We start from the raw sequence: 24,581 nt of genomic DNA on the forward strand, positions 1-24,581 counted from the left end.
AAACTGGGTTAGGCTCACAGGTACTCGATTTATTAACAACATACCAATGAATAAAGAAAATATACAAGAGTAAGGATGCCAGTGTTATATGCTCTTTTTAAAGATGTGTGCTTGAACCAGGCTGCAAGTGAGAGAAAACTTTAACATGAAAAAAGCCTAGGTGTGCACAGTACAAAGGGAACCGCTGTTGCCAGATTGACTACATATTGCAGAAAACCAGCAGGGAAAGGACAAGAACTGTAAGAGGCCTCTCTGCCTCAGACTACTCATCCTGCACTACTGCATCGAGCCCGGCCTGCCTATAACATGTAAAAAACTGCAGTTTGTTATGACCGTGATTTTGTTTGAAACGCTTGCAGTCCTAGAAATAAAAAGAAGACCGCAGAAACACGGTCCTCGAAGGAAATGCATGTCTTTCACAGCTCAGTGGTTCCCAAACTGTGTGCTTGGTGCGCGGCGCCCCTCGCTGGTTTTGACGGCACCCCGGGGTGCCGCGGTGCACAGTTTGGGAACCACTGCTCTATGCCCACACTGATCTCTTAGGTGAGAGGGTATTTGCCCTCACAAAACCGCTGCAAGTATTAAACTGTTTGATAGTATTCTCTTGGTTTACTTTATCCACCAGCTTTATCTTTCTGCTTTGCCAGTTCACATTTCAGAAGTGTGGCAGAGCAGAAAGTATTGTTATTTTTGTGATGTATTGACTTGTGCTCTACTTTGTGGTGTTCCTTCGATGCTGCAACCAGAACTGCCCTTTTGTGCCCCTAGATCATGTGACCATGCGACCAAGAAATCAACTGCAATACTTTCTCAAGCCTTTATAGGAAGGTCAGACATGGTCAGTGCATGTTGAGTCACTTTGGGGGAAAGGCAGTTGCAAAGATGATACTCTTTAAGTTCCCTCTGATTACATCATTAGCGATAATAACCACACCTTCCAAACAGTTACGTACTTCCTCTACTAGGTCCGCCCCAACCACAAGCATCCTAGTACACATAGTCTGATGACACTATACTGTCGTCATCACGAACAGCACCAAAACGCTTCCCGTGTTATTAAATCCTTTATTTGATACTTAATTAAAACTATTCAAATATAGTTGAATCCAACAATTCATTCATAAAAAAGAGTGCCATTGAGAATAAATGTATCCAGGGCCACTGGAAAATGCAGCACAAGTGGATCAAATTGTGCAGCAGGGTTGAGTAAATTATGTGGCAAGAAAATTTGAAAACGGGCAAGCGGTGTGTAAACGACTATAAGTACAAAGTGTGTGTTTACACACCGCTTGCAGGTTTTCAAAACACAAAAATAAAAGGCATTACCATTTACAATGCAAATAGCTCAAAGTCTTGCAAACGTGAGACCTACTGATTTGGAAATGCTTATTTCTACTTGCATTCTTTTATTTATCTTGCATATGTTTATGTGTTTTATTGTTTATCTGTAAATAGGAAAATGCAAGAATGAGCCAGTGCATCGATAAACAGAAGCATAAATGCAAAGTTGAGGGTAAGAAGGCATATATGATAACTTACGGAGCGCCTAAACCAATGAGTGACTGAAAAGGCATTTTCATTTAAAGGCTGAGTCTATTGCCATTACCAATGCTTGTTTTGAAGCATGCCTAGGGTCTTTATTTGGCACTCACCTTCTGCTTCCTCCATCTTCCTTATCTCCTTAAGCACAGGCTGTATGTTGAGGTAGAGCCTGTGGCTGTTACTGAGCAACTGCAGCAGATGTTGCGACCTGAAAGGACAACCAGTGTAGTAAACAAGTTTTTGGGCGGAGGGTAACCCGTCGGGCTGAATCTCAAATTTCTTCCCCTGAAAAGAAATAAAAGCTGTATATGAGTGTGAAAGGTTTTAGCTGTCTTTTCAATATCAATCACAGTTGCAAGTATCCGCCTTTATAGCCTGATTCAGCCTGTGGCTGATTTCCTGCCCATGTCATATAACAATTGCAAGTCAATTCTTTCTGTCTCCAACCACAAACTTCAACCATAATTTGTGTTTCTTTTCTTCTTGCGGATGTAATGCTTATCAATCTTTATGCTTGGCCTGATGTATTTTGCATCTAGAAGCCATGAGACCACTGCATACATTTGTCACTTTTTCCTTTTATTTTGGTAAACAAGTTTTTGTTAACTGATAGTTTTTTTAATAAAGTAATCAATAAACATAGCATGCCATTTAGAATGATGGAAACAAATTCATTTTTTAAGTAATTAAAACAAGCATTTGCAATGAAATAGGTCTCGCAATTGCGAGATTTTGAGCTACTGGCATTGTAAAAGACAATCAGCCAGATTCATCAAGCCGAAATCGGCTCGCAAAGGGCCAGATTCTGAGAATCTGGCCCTTTGCGAGCGCTATTTTTGCATTTGGGATTCATCATCCCAAATGCAAAAATCGCAATTTTAGAAAACGCTAAATTGCGAATAATTGCATTTAAGGAATCTCAATTTGAGATTCCTTAAATGCAATTCATGAACCATTTTAAAATTGCGAATTTGCAATCTGGGGCCGCTATTTACTGCGAAGTCTAACTACGTGGTAAATAGCGAAAACTTAGAAAAATGCACTTCAGTGCATTTTTCTAAGTTGTATGTTACACACACACATGTCCTTTGGACATGTGTGTGCGCAACACCAGTGTACCTGACCATTTCAGGGGTGCTACAGGTTGTCCTTTGGACAACCTGGCACCCTTGAATTTGCTTCCTTATTTGCGATTCGCTAATTGCGAATCGCAAATAAGGAATGACTCCCCATTCATTCCTATGGGCCTAGGCCCATAGGAATGAATGGGAAAGCCATTCCTTATTAGCGATTAGCAATTACCGAATCGCAAATAAGGAAGCAGTAGAAATCGCCCAAAAAAATTGCGATTTCTACATGCATCCCGTTTTGCGAGTCTGTAATAGCGATTCCTTAAAAATCGCGATTAAGGACTCGCAAAACGGGACTTTGATGAATCTGGGGGAATGCCTTTTATTTATGTGTTTAAAAAACACCTGCAATAATGAAAGGCATTGTCATTTACAATACCAATAGGACAAATTTGATAAAATGTGAGACCTATTGCATTGCAAATGGTTGCTGTTTACAAGCACCCCATGCTGTGCTTTCATGTTAATAGATGCCTCGCCCCTATCTTTAGATGTATAAAGAAGGGTCCGTGGACGCTATTCAAGTAAAAGCGCAGTATGGGGTGCTTTTTTTGTGTAAAAGCCCCCTGTGAAAGCGAACACGACACGCTGAATGTGCTGAATTTTGCAAGAAAGCATGTCGTGCCTGCAGTAGGAGAAATGCATTTAAGAAAATTGTGCTTACGGACTGTATAAGATGTACCGTGTAACAACCGAAGTAAGAGAGCCAGTCCTATGGGAGTTTACAAATGAAGACAAGGCGGTACTAAGGAGTGACTAACAAACCTATTAACTAATTAGAAGCCAGCATTAACGAAGGACAATGACACAAGTCAGTGACAAATATAGGCGGAGAGTGGGCGGGGCTTCATAACCATACTCGAATACTGCATGTCTAGCAGAGTAGCACTTGTTCCGACAAGGCTCAACCTAAAAAGGGATTACTTGTGTGTAGCACACTGGGAAGCTTGGCAAATGTGAACATACAAAGAGTAAAAGACAAACTAAACTGGATTTGTGTTCTCCTAAACATCTAATATATGCTGATACTGTTTGTTAATGTCAAAACAAGCAAATAAACAAGACCATGTTAAATGTTTGGATCCAAAATGTGGATTTAAAAAGGAAAACAACATTAATTAAGAAAATTACATGTACAGGTAAATAAGTACACATGAAAAAGGTACTGGTGTTCTCATAGTTATCCCTTTAGATTATACATAGCCGGTTCTGGGGGTTTAGTGGACTGATGTGTGAACTGTGGCCTGTGTTTGACCTCATGGCCACATGTTCAATTCCCAGCGAGTCCACTCAACCTTTGATCCTACTGAGGTTGATAAAACGAGTATTATTGAGTTGGGTAACAATAAACATATGTTATTGAGTGCCAAGACACCCTTTGTGGTGAATGTGCGCTTTACAAATACACAAGTTATGTTATATGTAGATCTGTAGATTAATTTCCTTTAGGACCACGCACACTGTGTATTTTTGAGCGCTCCTAATATGCTTTATATGCAACCACAAGAGGCACAACCCCAGTGAACAGAGTTAAATGTGTTGAGTGAAGTGAATAGAGCAAAGGGTGCTGAGTGCAGTCACTGGCTGTCGGGCCCCTAATCTGAATAGCAAGGGATTCGACAGAGTTTATTTTCATTCAGTTATCCCCTTATCTGAATAGCAGGGTATTTGACAGGCTAGATTTCCATTCAGTAATCCCTCCGTCTTTTGAATATGTCTCTTACCAGATTATTTTATATGTTGGAAGCCACCTCAATTCAGGATTTGTCTTCCTTTGGTAGATTCATCTTATCACTGCGAGGGATCTTTTGATCCACAGTTGAACATCAAGGCCCGTACGTGGACGTTTGGCTGTACTTCTCACCCTACTCTGTAAGCGCTATCCTAGGAACTGAATAGAGATTTATTATCCCAGCCTTTTTTAACAGTTATTAATTTGATTCTGTGTCTTCTCTGCAGTTTGGAGCTCAGCTGAGCCCATCCCCACTGACCGCCCAGCAGTATTCATGCGTAATCTTTTCCCTTGATTGCGAAGCATTCACTACCTACTTTTAAATCACACCCCCCTAACACAGAGTATCCAATTGCCTCTAGGTGCTCATTGTTCACACAGTCCAGATGAAGACCCCATGCTAAGGCTTGATTCACCTTGAACTTCTAAGGGGTCGAAACGTTGACTACTACTATTGCACAAGCCCCGACGACTGCAATTCATTATCGGTGTCTATGCATTGCTATGTGGTATAACAGGAAAAATTGACCTGTGTTAGGCCGGATTGGTCCTACTATGTGAACCGGATGTATATATGTCACATCACCTTTCCCTTGTCCACCACCTTCACTTACTCACTTTTACCTCAAACACCCCATCTTTCCTTTCCCAACACTGGAGCAACCAAAAACCCTTGAATTGACTGTAGATGAAAGAGCAACTGCGTTGCCGAAACGGTAGTGAATATTTGCTTTGAAAATAAACTGCATTCACTGCAGACTATGCTAAATTGTTATTGTGAATGCTGTTTTTAATCTCTTTTGTTTTGAATAAAAATTTTCTACTGTCACCAATTGTTCATTGTACTGCATGTTATATACACAGACATTGTTTTGATAAATAAAAACAAGTTAAACCGTAAAATCATTATTTAGATCCAAAGAGACAGAAGGTGAGAGGTAGAAAAACTAGCATGCTCAAGGATAATAGGGTAAACATGTAAATGCACCACAGGTATGTATGTAAAGGTACCAGTATTGGTCATGGATGGAGAAAAAGATGTAATGGAATGCAAAATTAAGTATGAGTAAGAGGAATCTTGGTATTGTCAGAAAGGACCAGGGTTTACCAGGCGGGACCGTACTGCTTTTGTAGTAGGCAAGAGTATTTATGTGTAAATGAAAAGCAAACATAAGATAGGGCCAAGCAGTGGTTGTGGAAGAAGCGGGGAGATCATGGCTTACCTATCGTGCCAGGAAATTCAAAGGTCTTTTGCAATCTGGAACTGAAGGTCATAATATGGTCTGATCGGCACAATGTGCAAACTGGGGAATAATATAGGAAGAATTGTGGCGACGTAAAGGACAACTTTCAGAGAGCCAAGGTAACATGTGTATAAGGTGCACGTGATGAGGCATGTAGGGATAATTTGTAGGCATCAGTGTAATTGGTAGGGCTCGAGGTACCATAGGTTCCCTGATCGCGCCGGAGTCAGGTCAGAGACCATCTTAGTGAGTCAAGGAACAAAGAGCATCCATGGAAAGCATTTCAGAAATGATGTCATCACCCCGGGGGTATATCAAGGATGGAGATGTCATGAATCAATGAAGGGGGATTTATTTGTCCACAACTGCATTAACTTTAAAGCATAATTAATCAAAGCAGTAAGGAGTTATGAGATCAAAGTGCCAGTGCGAGAACATCAAATATGGGTAGTTTTCACACGTATAGTAAAGTTCAGTCAAGTTTTATTAGAGAATAAGTATGATTTAAAAAAAAATAGTTTGAATGCACAACACATACATTTGACTTTTTTCAGAAACAAAGAAAGTCTAGAAAGGAGTTGTCAGAAGACATGGATTGGAACAGGACCTCCTACTTGAATTCCAATAGGCTTCATTATATTGCTGAGTATATAAGCAGACAACATTTCAAGGACGGTGTTTGGATGTTCATAACATCCACAATAAGCCAAACACTGGATCTATAGTTGAGAAAGGTCAGTGACAGGTATTCATTACGAATAACTCTCAATTTGGGTAAGTAGTTGGACCAAAGGTTATAAAATAGAAGAACACCTTTTATTTATTCCGAATTTTAATTTATTTTAATAATTGTACACGGCATGTTGTATCTAATGATGATTGTTTGGGAAATAACTTTCAACCTTGAAAAATCCCTAGGCGTATTAGCCTAAAGTGTGAAACATGTATTGGCTAATCCATCACATTAAGGCAATTCGATATTTAACACAGCGTGAAAAACAAAATAAATGCATATGAATATGAAAAGAGATAAATGATTTAATTAGATTTCCAGATATTGCGTTAACTAGCCTGTGCGATCTAGCCGCATAGGTGAGAAAGGAGATGCCGGCCCACCTATGCAAGGAGTGGCAGAGCACACAGAGCGAGTTAGGGAGGCAGCCTGCACCCCCGTACACGACGCCGTGAGCATCAGACCAAGGAGACTGAAGTGTCAACACGCATTGTACCAGAGAAGGAACAGATGGCTTTTGCTTTTTAAAGAGAGCCACGAGGGAGGCATTCAATGTGCTCCTAGGTGGACAACATTATTATACCGTTTTTAATGGCCATTGAGACAGTCATATTTTCATTATGTAGAGGCAGATATTATCAAACTTATACTGGTCAGTAGGTTCTCTCCCAAGTCGAGGTTAGTCTGCACTGGTAGTGGAAAATTCTAGATGCCAAAACTAATTCATACACTCCTGAGCACCAGGTTAGATAATGGTGTACATCTTGTAGTGAAGAAGTTATCGGGTAGCATATCTGAAACTAAATGGTAGCAGTGGAAAGAGAGTTGCACATCCCACAAGAGGGATGTGGCCAGAGTATATTCACCTATAGTAAGACAGAGTCTGTATACAATGTATTACAGTGGTGCCCACCATACTGGCACCTGGCTACCCCGGGCTTTCGTATGAGTGATCGTAACAGCCATTAATCAAAACTTTAAAACAAGCATATTGCAGCACAATCTATGATAATATTAAACAGTTCTTTCATAAGTGTCCATGCCACACAAGATGGATTTTTCTGGTGTATTTAATAATGTTTGGTTCTCATAAGGCAGCATAAAGTGTAAGGCATCTCTCACATCGAAACAGCCAACGTTAGTTTCATCACACGGACTTTGTCATGGCTGTAAATTATACAACAACACTGAATGTTCCATATGTCTTTTGTTAATGATAATAGCACGACAAACATATTGTACAATTATTGGGAAATTGGGGGCACCGAAGCGAAATAGTAGAATCAATGGCCAAGTACCGAGGTGACGTGGTCAAAAAGAGACACCGAATAAATTGAGTCCATCAGAATGTTTTGTAGCAGTCAAGAATGACTGAGTAGATAGTTTAAACTTCACAAGTTGACGTAGACTAGTAGAGATACAGAATAATCAGAGATGAGAGTTCGCTAGTGAATTTCCATCCCTTTTAGAATTACGAAATATAATACAGAAGAAAAGTGCAACTTTAATCATCTAGATGGGTGGTGATAGAATCAAGAGTGAGAGCTCAAGAAAAATGCAGTGCAAGGTTGGATATACACCTATTGGTAATAATTTTTGATGTTGGTTCAGTTGAAAGAAAACTGTAAACATTTGGTTGACTAAGGAGTGAATAGAGTCATAGGGCCAGATGTATCAAGCTTTTTACCTTTCGTTAATGGGCCGATTCGCAGCCTTTTGGGATGCATGAACCCAAAATGCATTCGCAAAATAGGTAATCTCAATTTTTGCGATTACCTATTTTGCAAATGCGGTTAGGGAATCGCAATTAGCGATTCCCTAAAGGCAATGCAAGAAGCATTTTAAAAATGTGATTTTGCATTAGGGAATTGCAAATTATCATCAACTTCAAGTTGATGGTAATTTACAAATTCTTAGAAAAATGCACAAAAGTGTATTTTTCAAAGTGCCATGTGTCGCATACACATGCCTTTAGAGCATGTGTGTGCAACACATATGCACACTTACCTTTTTGGGGGGTGCATTGGCCCCCTAGCACCCTTGCAATTGCATTTGCAATATACTATTACCTATTTGGTAATTGCAAATTTTAAATGCTTTCCTATTTATTCCTATGGGCCTCAGGCCCAAAGGAATTAATGGGAAAGCATTCCCTAATAGCGAATCGCAATTTGCAATTCGCTATTGGGAAAGTGTAGGAATCGCTATATTTTTAGCAAATCCTACATTCATTGCATTTTGCGATTCCAAAATTTCCAAAATAGCGAATCGGTAAAATTTCCTATTTCAGAATCGCAAAATACATTCTTGATACATCTGGCCCATAGGGAAGAGTATTGAGAAGAACAATAACAAAGGAAGAGCAAATACATCCAAAGGGTCCGGGGTGAATTAGTATATTGAATGTACAAGAAGCGTGTTTATACCAGCTAGATAAAGGAAGAGATAAGTATTGTGAAGGATAATGAGGGTACTATGAGAACCATGAGTCGGGGAGGGAGAACGAAAGTGTAGGAAATGACAGCTGTATAGAAAGGCGTTAGTACTAACCATTATACTTCTTAAAGCAGATAGGGCACTGTTCGCCAAGGAAGCTATTGCACTAACTGGGTGATGACAGGGTGACACTGGTGAACAGGTAAAGATTATTTAACTCAGGGAAAATAACACAAAATAGCAAATGTTGTTCATGAAAACCATCAAGCATAAAATACGTAGTATGGAAAATTGTTTGTTGCCAAATAGGATGTATGTGGTAGCAGAGAATAAGGGAAGTATATAATAAGGAGTTGGTTTGGGCATGTGCAAAATCAAAACTGTAATTGAAAATTGAAAGGGAGCCTCTTTAGGTGCAATGATTATAGAAGTATAAAATGGTGCAGTTATTCATTACACGTATCGGTGACACATCATATTGAATGAAGAAACTCACAAAGTTGAAATAAATAGATGCATCTGCTGTAAAAAAAATGGCCAAATTATAATTGCATGATGAAGAAACGAGAAAGATACCTGGTACTGACTTGTATTGGAGGGGAAAAGTAGTAAAGTGGTTTGATGAGTTGTAGCAGGAATGCTGAAATAGGGCTTTAGGCAAGAAATAGATGATGAACTAAAGTTTAGTCTCCGTAGATGGTCGCCATGTTGAAGTGTATCTGTTGCTGATGTGTGTGGCCAAGAAATAAATGATGAATTAAAGTTAAGGTTATGTGGCTGGGCGCCATTTTGAAACTGTGTCTAATGATAGCGTGAATGATAGAAAAATGGGTTTTGGAAGAAAAGGGGTGATGGACTAAATAGTTGATTGAACAGATGGGTGCCATCTATACATATCTCGTGGTACAGCTCTGAATATAGGGAAGGTGATTGATTTCTTTGATGAAGAAAGCTAAATTAAAAACAAATTATGAAAACTAATGTAATGTAAGGTTGATTTGTAGAGTGCTGCGTGTCACCTGTGAGGTTATCCAGGCACTGAGAAGGTGAGTGTAGGCATGTGGGGAGGCTGGGCCTAAGTACAGGCAGTCTTGATGGTCTTGCATGAAGATTAGTTGAAATGCCAGGTATTCAGCTTTTTGTGGAATTTAAGAAGTGAGGAGTAGGTCCGGATGTGTTGGAGGAGGTCGTTTCAGGATTTTACAGCTTAGTAGGATAATGAATGACCTTCCGTTCTGCTTCTATGGATGGCAGGTGTGTGTTTGAGTGAGAGTGCACAGAGTAATGTTGTAGTGTGGGTTTTGCACTGGAGGTCAAGGACAAGTCTGGCGGCGGTGTTTTGGATGTTTGAGGTCTGTGAAGAGAATGTGTTGGGATGCCGGCATAGAGTGCATTCCCGTAGTTCAATCTGCAAGTGATTATGGCCTGCATGATGGTATGTCTGATGTCCGGTGGGAGCCACTTGAAGATTTTACATAACATGCGGAGGATGTGGAAGCATGAGGAGGTGACCCTCTGACTTCATGGTAAGGTTTATGTCCAGGATAAGGCGTAGGTTAGTAGCATGGTCGGCTGGGGTGGGTATGAATCAGAGCTTCAGTTTTGTCAGTGTTGAGCTTGAGGCAGTTTTCTTTCATTCAATTGGCCATGCAGGTCATGCATTGTTTGAAGTTTGTCTTGGTGGTTATGGTGTCGTCTGAGAGGGGAAAAAATGAGCTTGGTGTTGTCAATGTAGGAGATGATGTTGATGCCATGGCATGTAATGATATTAGCCTGAGCAGTTATGTACATGTTGAAAAGTGTGGGGCTGAGTGATGATCCCTGTGGGACTCCGCAGATGAGGTCCTTGGGTTCTGATGTGAACGCGTATAGTCTGATGATGAGTATCTGGTTGGAGATGGTGTCAAAAGCGGCAAAGAGGTTGTGGAGGATGAGGGCAGCTTTCCTTCCACGATGAGGGCTGTTTTGAAAAGCTGATTGAGAGTCGTCCAGGAGTTTGAGGTGTTCTAGGTAGTCAGAGAGTTGTCTGTTGAAGGTCTTCTCTATTACTTTGTCTTTGAAGGAGAGCAGTGAGATGGGTTGGTAGTTGCTGAGTACTTACGGGTCATCTGAGGGTTTTTTGAGGAGGGCGGGGACCTGGACATGATTCTAGATATCTGGGAAGTTGGCTGTCTTGATGGAGGTGTTGATGATGAAAGTGAGTGCAGCGCTGATCATGGATCTTCCTGTAGGAGAGTAGGGTCTGCTTCCTATGGTTACCCCCACTTTTTGCTGTGATTCACTGGTTTTTCAACTTTAGTATGGATGTGGCCCTGCTAATCAGGCCCACAGCCTAGTTGTTCTTTCTCTAAATTGATACCATGTACTTTAGGTACATACCAGATTGGTTACTGGGTCACACTTGTGAGCCCCTGTATAGTGTACCTTAGGTACCCAGGGCATAGGTGCACCTTGGGCCTACCAGGGGCTGCAGCATGTATTGTGCCACCCCTGGTTAGCCTTCCAAACTGACACCACAGGTCTGCACCTGCAGCCTGGGTAAGGTGGTGTAATCACCCCTTACTTAGATATAGTATAGGGGGGACTCTGCAAGCCTTTGTGGAGCCTTTGTGGGGGAACTGTGCCCGGATTATCACCTACCCATACTCGCTGGTGCTCTTGCTGTCAGCCTCCCCTGCCGCCGCCCACACCATCTCGCGGGTGCTGTAGGGGGAGACTATAGCTCCCAGGAACCCCGGCGGTGACACGCCCACCTGCACGGACTTTCGCGCCCGGAGGCGCTCAAAAGAGAGAGGCTCCTTCGGTGGAGCGGGGGACTCTGCAAGCCTTTGTGTAGCCTTTGTGGGGGAACTGTGCCCGGATTATCGCCTACCCATACTTGCTGGTGCTCTCGCTGTCAGCCTCCCCTGCCGCCCGCCCACACCATCTCGCGGCCGCTGTAGGGGGAGACTACAGCTCCCAGAAACCCCAGCGGTGACACGCCCACCTGCACGGACTTTCGCGCCCGGAGGCGCTCAAAAGGGAGAGGCTCCTTCGGTGGAGCAGGGGACTGCAAGTCTTTGTGGAGCCTTTGTGGGGGAACTGTGCCCGGATTATCACCTACCCATACTCGCTGGTGCTCTCGCTGTCAGCCTCCCCTGCCGCCGCCCAAACCATCTCGCGGCCGCTGTAGGGGGAGACTATAGCTCCCAGGAACCCCGGTGGTGACACGCCCACCTGCACGGACTTTCGCGCCCGGAGGCGCTCAAAAGGGAGAGGCTCCTTCGGTGGAGCGGGGGACTCTGCAAGCCTTTGTGGAGCCTTTGTGGGGGAACTGTGCCCGGATTATCACCTACCCATACTCGCTGGTGCTCTCGCTGTCAGCCTCACCTGCCGCCCACCCACACCATCTTGCGGCCGCTGTAGGGGGAGACTACAGCTCCTAGGAATCCCGGCGGTGACACGCCCACCTGCACGGACTTTCGCGCCCAGAGGCGCTCAAAAGGGAGAGGCTCCTTCGGTGGAGCAGGGGACTGCAAGCCTTTGTGGAGCCTTTGTGGGGGAACTGTGCCCGGATTATCACCTACCCATACTCGCTGGTGCTCTCGCTGTCAGCCTCCCCTGCCGCCGCCCACACCATCTCTCGGCCGCTGTAGGGGGAGACTACAGCTCCCAGGAACCCCGGCGGTGACACGCCCACCTGCACGGACTTTCACGCCCGGAGGCGCTCAAAAGGGAGAGGCTCCTTCGGTGGAGCGGGGGACTCTGCAAGCCTTTGTGGAGCCTTTGTGGGGGAACTGTGCCCGGATTATCACCTACCCATACTCGCTGGTGCTCTCGCTGTCAGCCTTCCCTGCCGCCGCCCACACCATCTCGCGGCCGCTGTAGGGGGAGACTATAGCTCCCAGGAACCCCTGTGGTGACACGCCCACCTGCACGGACTTTCACGCCCGGAGGCGCTCAAAAGGGAGAGGCTCCTTCGGTGGAGCGGGGGACTCTGCAAGCCTTTGTGGAGCCTTTGTGGGGGAACTGTGCCCGGATAATCACCTACCCATACTCGCTGGTGCTCTCGCTGTCATCCTCACCTGCCGCCCACCCACACCATCTTGCGGCCGCTGTAGGGGGAGACTACAGCTCCCAGGAATCCCGGCGGTGACACGCCCACCTGCACGGACTTTCGCGCCCGGAGGCGCTCAAAAGGGAGAGGCTCCTTCGGTGGAGCAGGGGACTGCAAGCCTTTGTGGAGCCTTTGTGGGGGAACTGTGCCCGGATTATCACCTACCCATACTCGCTGGTGCTCTCGCTGTCAGCCTCCCCTGCCGCCGCCCACACCATCTCTCGGCCGCTGTAGGGGGAGACTACAGCTCCCAGGAACCCTGGCGGTGACACGCCCACCTGCACGGACTTTCACGCCCGGAGGCGCTCAAAAGGGAGAGGCTCCTTCGGTGGAGCGGGGGACTCTGCAAGCCTTTGTGGAGCCTTTGTGGGGGAACTGTGCCCGGATTATCACCTACCCATACTCGCTGGTGCTCTCGCTGTCAGCCTCCCCTGCCGCCGCCCACACCATCTCGCGGCCGCTGTAGGGGGAGACTACAGCTCCCAGGAACCCCGGCGGTGACACACCCACCTGCACTGACTTTCGGGCCCGGAGGCGCTCAAAAGGGAGAGGATCCTTCGGTGGAGCGGGGGACTCTGCAAGCCTTTGTGGAGCCTTTGTGGGGGAACTGTGCCCGGATTATCACCTACCTATACTCGCTGGTGCTCTCGCTGTCAGCCTCCCCTGCCGCCGCCCACACCATCTCGCGGCCGCTGTAGGGGGAGACTACAGCTCCCAGGAACCCCGGCGGTGACACGCCCACCTGCACGGACTTTCGCGCCCGGAGGCGCTCAAAAGGGAGAGGCTCCTTCGGTGGAGCGGGGGACTCTGCAAGCCGTTGTGGAGCCTTTGTGGGGGAAGTGTGCCCGGATTATCACCTACCCATACTTGCTGGTGCTGTCGCTGTCAGCCTCCCCTGCCGCCGCCCACACCATATCGCGGCCACTGTAGGTGGAGACTACAGCTCCCAGGAACCCCGGCGGTGACACGCCCACCTGCACAGACTTTCGCGCCCGTAGGCGCTCAAAAGGGAGAGGCTCCTCCCGCGTTGCGGGATGCGCGCGGACGACGCCGGGCTAAGCCCGGGCAAAGGGCGGGCCGTCTGTGGCCGTCCGGGGCTGGACAAGGCTGGGCTGGCCCAACCCCCTGTCATTTCGTGCTCCTTACAAGGTACTGCAATTGGGTGTGGGACTTACCACTGAACTATTGAACATAACCTGGGAATTTTGAATTGGCCGCTTTCCAATTCCTGTGGGCCTAGGGGCTATTGACTATACAGGACTCAATGGGCAAAAGGAAAGCAATGGAAGGGGGAGGGCAGGTGGCAAATAAGAAAGGTAAAAGGTTAAAAAAAGTATCCACGGGGCGAGTAACTGTGTAATTGATAGAATAGAGGTGTTAGTTTCAGAATGTGAGGAGATTCTAGGGGCCAATATCGTAGGTGTAGAAGTTGGCGGAGAACAGAAAAAAAATTAAGTAGCTAACATTCACCAACATAGAATCCCTTCAATGTTTAGCAAGCAGACACAATCGACCACAAATCTAATTGTACACACCGGCCCTGCAGATGATACTGTAAATACTCAACAGGTCCCTCCACCGCTGCCATTATCCAATCCTGGTTCTCCTGGGGCTACGAGTGGTAATCAAGGCACTGATAATGTCTCCCCATCCCTTGTGCCAATAGATTTGCGGTACTTGAGCACATGTCTGAGGGATCCATCATCCTGGAGGCGCAGGGTTGTAACATTTCGGGGGCAGATCCCTTGGCAAGTAGATGTGGTTGTAAGGAATTAAACTTGGGGCTATTGCGGAAAGTAGAAATTCTACAAAATGAGGTGGAACAATTAAATAAAATGGTGGCAATCCTGAATTCCAAGGCTATATCCCCGGCAGCCCACCCTAGCACACCATCCCACTCTTCCCCCTTAGTAACCTCGTCTTATAAGGGTGCTTTAGTTAACAAACCACCAAGCAATAAACCGCAAGGGAGTGGTGATACCCTCCCACAGAGGGTGCGAGATATAAGGAAAACAACTCCATCAGTGGCCCCTTATCTCAGGGTGGGAAAAGTCCATGCTGACCCATCCAAAACATCTACAGTACCAGGGGGGCGACATATTCCTTATAACCAGAGGCCCCTTAGCCAACCAATTCGGGATCCCCCAAGGGATACAACCAGGGACCCAAGGGCAATAGTTTACATGGTGAAAGTGCCAAAAATCCATGATAGCCAGAGCTATGAATCTAGCGACTCCCTTTGCAATAAAGCAATACACTGGCTTCGCCACGTAAGAGGTTGTAGGTCCATAATTCGCGAAGACATACAGGGTGTAAGGAGAATTACTTTGTGAAATTCAGTTTTAGACTGTATTGAGCTAAGGCTTAAAGACCCTGTCCTTGCTGACAATCTCCTGGCGGTGGAGTTTCGCACCTCCGCTCCCGATCACTCAACAATCCAAATTAGACATATGCCATTTTGGATGTAAGCTAGCACTGTAGATAGAGAGGTTTTTGGGAACAGGGGAGGCAGGTCGGGGCTGAATAAGGTTGACTGACTATCACCCAGGGGCACCGAGATTAGTACCACCATAGTAACACCAATAAACCAAAGGGACTCAGACATGCCACCACAAATTGTAAACCCAGGTACTATATCGTGACGCTGTCTCGATGTAGATAGCATCCAGCCCTGTAGTCGAATTAATGAACAATAGATCTAATAGAGTAATCCTGAATATTCTCTCATGGAATGTAGCAGGGCTAGAGAAGAAACTCAAACTCCCGGAATGGCATAGATATGTGGGAAAATACGAAGTATGCCTCTTCCAAGAAACATGGAGTTTAACCCCACTCCATAAATCAGGTTATACATCTTATTGTATTCCCTCTATTAGCTCTGGCAAAGGGCGGCCATCGGGGGGGTTACAAATCTGGATAAAGACTGCCCTCAATTGGTCGGTCACTCCCCATATTGATCATTCTAGCGATATTCTACACTTGACCATTAAAGGTTCATCTAATGGGCCGGTACTTGAGCTATTTAATATCTATGCTAGAGGCTCTCCTGGTGCCCAGACATCCCCTGTCATATCCGTCCTAGAGAGTATTTTAGCAATTACACCGCCCCATTCTAATATAATTGTAGCCGGGGATTTCAATGTAACTTTTGAACCTCTGAGTGTGGGTGATCTAGTAGGCACGGCTGAAGAGGATGCTAAATGGGACATCCCGCCTCTTAGTCTAGATCCGATTAAAAAATGGTCCCAGCGTGTCATCCAAATTAATGCCCTTAGTTTGGAATATGACTTAAGAGCTGTTAATGGGAGAACGCGCTCCGACCAAAATGGAGCAAACACTTTCAATCGACTATGTTCCCCTTCTAGGATAGATTACATCTTTATGGATGTCCGATTATGGCGGGATTTGGTTGATATGATAGTTGTCCCCTCTTTAGATAGTGATCACAACCCACTCTGCCTACAACTAAATAATATTTGGCAGCTGTCTGGGTTTAAGGCACGTAATCGCCCCACATTGGCAAGTAGAGAGGTCACCCCTTCTAATTGTAAGCGTCGCCTGAAATGGCACAAAGTTTCCCAAGATGAAGGGAAATTACTAAGCATTAGGGAGGAGGTTGTTGCCAAGAATAGTGAATTGACGACATTCTATAATGACACGGGGGATCAACCTAATTTTAACTTTAATAGTTTTTATCAAGATGCGATAGATAAGCTGAGTTCATTTTTTATTTTAGAAGGAAAATCTGCTAGAAAATTTGACTAACCAAAGACTAGCAATCCTTGATACTCCAATAAATGTAGGGATAAAAGGGCGGCCATAGCACTCAGTATTAGGTTGAAGGACACAACTGCTGTCAAAATAGCCAGGAAAGAGTATGCAAGGGCCTTAGTGGAGGCCAAACAAATTTGGGAGGAGGCTCATTGGCAGGAATTGAAGGAGGCATCGATGCAGAGGGATCCCACCCTATTCTGGAATATAATTAACCGTAGGGACAGGAAAATAGTGGACCCAATGCCGAATCACATTACTTGCCTACAATGGCAGGAGCACTTCTCGAATCTTTACTCAGGGGAAGATTGCTCAGAGTCCCTATCCATTGAAACCGCTCAAGTCACTCGATAAGACTATGAAATAATTGACAGGTTTGATCTCCACGAGGTGGAGCAAGCAATACATAGCATTGCCCGAGGAAAGGCAGCAGGCCCGGATGGACTTCCCGGGGACCTGCTCCTGTATGATCCCATGCCATGGGCCCAACTCGTCCTCCTTGTTATGAAGTTGATAGCAAGAGGATTTGCTGTCCCAGACTCCTGGAAAGAAGCCGAGGTGGCCCCAATATTTAAAAAGGGGAATAGAGCGGACCCTGCCAACTACCGGCCAATCAGTCTAATTGACGTGATACAGAAGGTGGTTGGCAGGGTTCTTCTCCTGAGGATTAGAACCTGGATAGAGGATGGAAACATCCTGTCACATTTCCAAGCAGGTTTCAGGCAGAAGGTGGAAACAATGGACCAGGTCCTTAGATTCTTCATGATCTATTGGAAGTCAGTCCTTTTGGGGAAATGGAGTTTGTACCTGGCTTTCATAGATCTGAAGACCGCCTTCGACCTGGTCCCTCGGGACAAGCTTTGGAAGGTGATTCAGCACTTGGGTATGCCATCCTTTATTCTTGACTTTCTAAAAAGATTGCATACTGGTAATTATGCAAGAATTAGATGGGGAACCCAAGGGGAGGTGACAGAGAGGATCGTGGTAAACAGAGGGATCCGTCAAGGATGCGTGTTGGCCCCCACCCTATTTTCACTATTTATTAATGGGGTGGTGGGCTGAGGAACCATCAGACGCTCCAGTGTTGGCAGGGGATAAGACACCTACCCTCTTGTTTGCCGACGATACTCTCTTAATTTTCAAGTCACCGGGTGGTCTACAGAAACTGTTGAATATATTTGACTCATTTTGTAAGGAACAGGGGTTAACTATTAACACCAGTAAAACCAAGTTGATGACCATCAACCCTTCCAAACGCTTTAGGAATAACATCACCCTAAACGACGTCCCACTGGACGTGGTTGAGTCCTTTAATTATCTGGGGATTAGAATCTCGAAAAGCATGAAGTGGACCTCCCATCTAGACAAGATGCTTTTAAACCATAAACGGGTGTCCGGGGCAATTGTTAGAGAACAACATCTTTCTGTGAGTAGGCCAGTCGCCCCGGCGCTTGCTATCTACGATGGGAAAGCACTACCCTCGGCCCTTTATGGGACAGAACTCTGGGGTATGGAGAATATTGGAGATCTATCCATGTCCGAAAATACATTTTTAAGAGAGCTCACCTCGCTCCCTACCTCCACCCCCCTGAAGCCTCTGTTCTACGATACAGGAAGGAGACATATTCAGGATATTGCTAGGCTTCGCCCCTTGCTCTTCTGGGCCCGCCTTAAGAGGTCTACTGAGCTGTCCAATTATGCTGTGGCTTTTGATGAGTTGCTGTCAGTTGACACAGGGCGCAGGATAAAATGGTTGGCTGACGTTAGGCATCTTATTGGCCTCATTGGATTAAGTGAGGCTTGGGCTAGCCAGATTCCACCTTCTAAGCAGGACTTAAAGCGTGCCTATTGGGATTGGGTGTCGAAACGTGACCTATCTACCCAACAGACAGGGAAACTCACCGAGGGGTTCTTCGAACACAAAAATATCTGTGGACTGGAACCCTATCTCGACTTCATCCAGGTCCCTAGGGACAGGACCCTATATATGAAGATGAGATTTTGAACCCTGCAAGTTAACACTGTAACATCATTATGGAAAGGGACAAACTCAGTTCCTGCACCTTGCCCAAGCTGTGCACATCCTGACGAGTCTATTGCTCACTTTTTTCTAGCATGCCCGGCCTATAAAAATGCTGGAGAAAAGTGGCTTAAGCCAGTATGTAAAGCACTGGGCTTCAGGAGCCATGTCGATGCCTTACGCATCCTGAAAACTGACAGCTCCTCTCTGACACTGGTTTGTGGAGTAGTCAAATATCTGGGGTGTGCTTGGCTAATACGAATAAAAGCCTTAGGCAAGAACGTAGTGGGCCCTTAAATTTGAAAGACATGGGGCGATTGACTTGTTGTAATATCTTAATGTTGGGAAAATATTCGGCTCCTATTCCCTTCCTTTTATGCATTTGTGATAATGGATTTATGAATTTAATCATCACTTTTAAATTATAAATAGTGTGTGTGTGTTTTTTTTAATGGTTTTAAACTATATGGTTACTATGGCATCTGTGTTTTTTTTTAAATGTGGCTATTTTATTTTGTGATTTTATACATGTAATGCTTTTATGATAAATCTTTTATCGAATAAAGCTATCTACTACTAAAAGATATAGTATACCTATATCTACATATACATATAGACACATATTAACCTATAAGTCACTCCTATGGCAGGCATTGACAATCCTGGAGGCAGAGTGCTTGGTTTTGTGTGAGAGGGTGCCCTAGCATGAGCTGAGCCCCTCTGCAGCTTTCGGAACCATCTCCTTAATGCTGTTCTATGATATAGCCATACCTGATACTCCTAAGTGCATTATAATCCTCGCGGTTAATGCTAACTTTGGTTTGCCTTTATCAAAACATGTTGTGTAAGGTGTCAAACACTTTGGAATACTACCCTCCCCACGAGTCCTGGTGGCGGGGGTAGCATTCCACCCTTCTAGAGGGAGAAGACATGAAGTTACTGGTAAACCCGGTTAAAGTTAAACAGAGCCTCAGCATCACAAAATGATGCTGCTGCCACAGACACGAGTCTGCCCTCTCCTGCTGTTGGACGATACTCTGGCAGGGGAGGCCTGGACAATAGGTTTCCTGTCCAGGTTGGTGCTAGCACCTCCTCAGACAGGCTTTAGTGTATTGGGGCAGGGTGGGTTGCATTCAGTGAATGCTTTTCAGACTCTGCCTGGGGCACAGAAGGTGCTCCATGCATTTCCCAGTTCAAACCAGTTGCTGGGGCACTCAGCCCCAGCTCTGGCACAAAACTGGACAAAGGGGAAGGGGTGTAACCACCACCTCCCCAGGTCCACCCATAGGAGGGACCTTAGAGTTAGTCCAACCCCTAAACTTACTATAAGTATAGAACCCCAGTCCCTAGGACTTTAGATTACCCTGGATGAAACTCTGCAACATATATCTTAGACCTTCGACATTCCATATCAACTGGAAGACGGAAGAAATCTCTCTTGTGGTCAAGGAGTAACCACCCTGTTCAAACAGGCTCCAACTGCATCTTTGCCAGTCTGCATTTTCGAGGCTCCCACCGGATCCCGAAGAATCTTTGACTCAGGACATGGACTTCTAGACATCTCAGAGGCTGCCCTGCACTCCCAACAAAGCTGAGACCTGTAGTGGACACGAGAGACATGGGACCGGACCTCCTGGACATCCTGCATTTTGCAACCTGCACCTACTTCCCGAGGTATCCCGAAGTTGTGCATTGGAGTGCTTGAATTCCCAGCCCTGAGCATCTTTTTCACTGAAGCTCAGAGGCCCACACTCCACGAGTGTCCCGTGGGCCCGCTTTGTGCATTTCAGCTTGACGTGTCTTTGCGGTTCCTAGTCCATTGGCTAGTGAGCCCCCAAGAAGACCAATCTCTGATTTACTTTGCTTTCCTGGTTGCTCCAGGCTTGCTCCAACTTTTCTCCCAAGGAGAAGTTCCACAGACCTTGCTGGTCTGCAACAAAGCCAATCTTGATATCTTGCATAGATTGCGTTTGCCAAGGCTTGTTGGGTCCAATCCGGATACCACACTGCAGTCAACTAGATCCTTTCTGGGACAGCTCAAATCCGGCTCCTGGTTATCGTCGACGCTTCCTGGTCCTCGTGGCTGAAGAGACAAACTTCACCTTTTCACCTGAAATCACCCGCCATTGGCTGGCAGCTTCCCATCGCCATCCTGGTCACTGGCTAGTGACCCAGACTCTGTCCCTTCTGCTTTCAGGTTCTTCACATCTCTGATACACCCATGGATCCATACGGACACTTTTCCTCTGGTCGTCTGCAGCACTTCTTCGCAGCTCTCCATTGGAATCGACGACGAAACCCGACACGAAAAGACACCTAAGCACCCGGCTTCCCTGGGTGAGGTAACACGAGTACTCTGGTGCTCCCGTGGGTATTGACTCTCCAAGTGTCCTAGTCAAAAAGGGTTCCATCGCAGTTCACCTCCTTGTACCTTTAATCTTTAAAATTGTAACTTGTTCATTCTCCATAGAAAGTCAATGGTAACTGTGTTTAGACACTGCACGCGCCCCCTGTGGGCCTCCTACATCCTAACCTTTGGTGGTTCTAGGCAGCCCCAGCGATTCCACAGGCTCTAGGCCTACTTTCTATTTCTCACGTGGTTCTTATACCACTATTTTAGTATATGTTTTGTGAGGTCCCTAGGGCATAACGTATACTGTGCAACTTATCGTATGCCAATTAAGTTCCTTTTTGTTTTTTTAAATTGTTTTTATTGCAGAATTATGGGCAAAACACCGGGAGAAATCAACCATCATCACCACCTCAGTACAAGGTACCATACATTCTCAGGGTTGTACACAGCCCATCAGCCCACATCCCGGAGGCTGGGCAGCGCTACTTCAAAGTCCAACAAAAGGTCTCCTAGTATGTTACATAGGCATTTCTGGTCAACAACATAATAATGCATCTGATTTTTTGTTTCCCCAAAACAACTCCCCCTCTCCCCCTAGAGGAACCATTCCTACCATGTGAGCAACATACGTACCCACTGGATCTGTGGAGCAGGGTCCCGCTAATACACTATCATGTCGATTTACCATGTCCCCTACCCATCGCTACCTGCGTTCCTATCCCTACCAGGGTGGTCAAAGAACTCCCCCACACCCCCCCTCCCCCTAATTGCTGCCGATGTGGGTTGTGAATGTGGGTTTCGGACAGAATGGCGCGCCATCAATAATGAAGAAGTGTTCGTGCCTCTGGCCTCATGGAACCTCAGTCTCCGAAAGTCTCTCCTCTTCATCTCCTGTCAAATAATCATACAAGGCCTGCACAATCGTCTCCCAAGCCCTAGCCGTCTCCAAGCTCCTCTCATTCCCCAATCTGGCGGCCTGCCGCATCCTCAATGCACTCTCGCACCTCGACCATTTCAACAACTCATTCGTCCACCTCCTCACCGCAGGGCCTTCCTTGGTTTTCCAGCGCCATGTAACCTCCCTCTGGGCCATCATGAGCCCCAGATCAATAAATTTGCTTGTGACTTTCGTTTTCGCTGTGTGAGGAAACCAAAGTAAGAGGCATTCAGCCATGTCAAATTCCACTTCCCTATCCGTGATCGTGTTCAAAAGTGCACCCACCTCAGGCCAGTATGTACCCAGCTTTGGGCAATCCCACATCATATGATCCAGTTCAACCTCCGGTGCCGAGCACCTCGGGCATGCCGCGTCCTGCACCTGAAAGTGCCGGCGGAGCTTCCCCGGGTTCAGATAAGCTCTATGCAAAAGGAAAAAATGTACCTGTTGGAACCTAGCATTCCTACTACCCTTCCATGTTCGTGTTATAATGTGGCCCCACTCTGCATCCGGAATAGGCTTGCCTATACTTTCCTCCCATCTGGCCTTCAGCGCCGTGAGCGGTTCTAGCCCTTCGTTCAACATCCGTGATTGGAGGCAGGTTACCGCCTTGATCGTACCCGCGGCCATCACCACGTACTGACAAGCCATGGTCGTATCCGGCTCCGTCAGTCCCACCCTCCAGTGTTTTTGCATCGCTGCAGAGATTGCCGCATGCAGGAGATAACCCCCATCTGGGAGGCCAAATTGCTCCTGCAGCACCTCAAACGGGGCCATCACACCCTCCGCAAACAGGTCACCTATAACTTGTAGACCCAGCTCCTCCCATTCCAACAGCGGAGACCAATCTCCCCCGTGCGGCAGCGCCGTCAGCATCCCGAGAGGGATCTCCGGGGCATAAGGTCGCGCACCCCGGACACGCTTCAGGCTCCTATTCCAGCACAACCGGAGGGTTTTTTCCTCTAAGGTGAGCTCACTTAGTGCCAGTCTCTGTTGCATAACTATATAGGAGAGGATGTGCCTTGCCAATTAAGTTCCTTGTATTGTACTTTTCCCTCTGACCTCATAAAGAGTCCAGAGGGGTTGTGTTTAGAATAAATAAATATATATTTGCTATATACCTTGTGTGGTGTGCCTTCATTTGGTACTCAAGAGATTATAAATGGTAAAACAACTCGCTTAACTCGTCTCCTAGTCTTAGCCTGAAGGATGCTCTCCACAGCTACCACTAGGATAGCTTTCTATAAGGTTGAATTTATAACCTATCATCAATAAGGGTCGTTTGGACTGGTGCAAGGTGCCCACTAGAATAGTGGACATCATATACCAGGCCAACTTCTCACATTTCCCAGATTGTAAATATGGTGGGGGCAGGGGTCTGTGGGCGACCCTGAGTGGACTATCTTTATTATTGCTGCAGTGTTCTGGATGGATAGAGGGTTCCACACGGGCAGTTGCTAGTCTTTGGTTGATAAGCTTAGAGTGCTGGGACGGCCAATGAGGGGTGGCTGGGGTTCGAAGTTGCTGTAGATCTTAGAGACTTTTTTCATGGAAGACGGAGCGGTTGTTACAGAGTTTTTCTGTAGGGTTTGATGGTCTTGGTTGATGCTGTTGGGTTGGTGAATTGCTTGACGATGGCAAAACGTTCCTTGCAGCTGTTAGAGCTAGATTCAATTTTCAGGGTCAGGGCCTTTTTCTTGGTCTCTTACACTTGATGGTGATAGTGTGTAAGTGCAGACTTGTAGGTGTTACGTGTGGTGGTTTCTCGGGTGGTTCTCCATTTTATTTCAAGTTGGTTGCAAACTCTCTTAGATTCTCCGAGGTCAGAGTTGTACCAGCTAGCTTGTTTGTTCGTTTAGTTTTTCGTGTTTTTCAGGTGCACCAGGGTATTTGCACAGGGGGTGATCCAGTGGTTGAAATTGTTTGTGTCGTTCATGAGGTAATTGGGGGTGGTCTTGGTAATTTAGTTGAAGTGCATTGAGCCATTCCATTTCTGCAACAATCTGCCACCAGTGACTTGGGGTGTTGCTAGACTCTGTAGGGGTGGTTGGTGGTCCTGACATGTGGAAGTGGACGATGGAGTGGTCCGTCCATGTGAGTGGAGTGATGAAGCTGAATTTAACCTTGTCCTTGAGGAGAAGATGGGGCCCAGGGTGTGCCCGGCGATGTGGGTAGGGCCTAGTATGATCTGGGTGAGGCCGATGTGTAGACTGTCAAGCAAGACTGTGGGGTCATCGAGATGAAAGTTGAGATAGCCTAGGAGTAGTTTTTGGTGCCCATGGAGAGTGGTGAAGTGAAGTTAGTGAGGGTGTTGTTGAAGCAGGTGCAAGGTCCTTGGGCCGGTAGGAAAGTGTGCCTTTGATATTGGTTTTGCTATCTTTCTGAAGCTTGAGGTGCATGTGTTCCATAAAAGTTGCTTCTGGAATACTTAATAAGAGGAATACTTTATGGTGTCTCGGTGGATGATGAGGAGTCTTCCTCTCCGCCTCCTGGGTTATGGGATCATTCTGGGTGCAAGATTTAGTATCTAGTAAGGAAGGCTGGGCAATGTCTGGCGCCAATGTGGGGTTGAGTAGGTTTCGGTGAT

At 46.0% G+C, this 24,581-nt stretch overlaps 1 protein-coding gene across 4 annotated transcripts in view; it reads right to left on the bottom strand.

Annotated features, from left to right (window-relative positions):
• The window catches only part of FRMD1 (FERM domain containing 1), a 797,190-nt gene that overhangs the window by 249,765 nt on the left and 522,844 nt on the right, over positions 1–24,581 (bottom strand). For all 4 annotated transcript variants that reach the window (XM_078648855.1, XM_078648854.1, XM_078648856.1 and 1 more), the window contains one exon: positions 1,653–1,827. In XM_078648855.1, the coding sequence (XP_078504981.1) occupies positions 1,653–1,827 (175 nt within the window). The remainder of the gene's footprint in view (positions 1–1,652; positions 1,828–24,581) is intronic.

Source organism: Lissotriton helveticus, chromosome 6 (assembly GCF_964261635.1).
Source record: "Lissotriton helveticus chromosome 6, aLisHel1.1, whole genome shotgun sequence".
Lineage (NCBI taxonomy): Eukaryota > Metazoa > Chordata > Amphibia > Caudata > Salamandridae > Lissotriton > Lissotriton helveticus.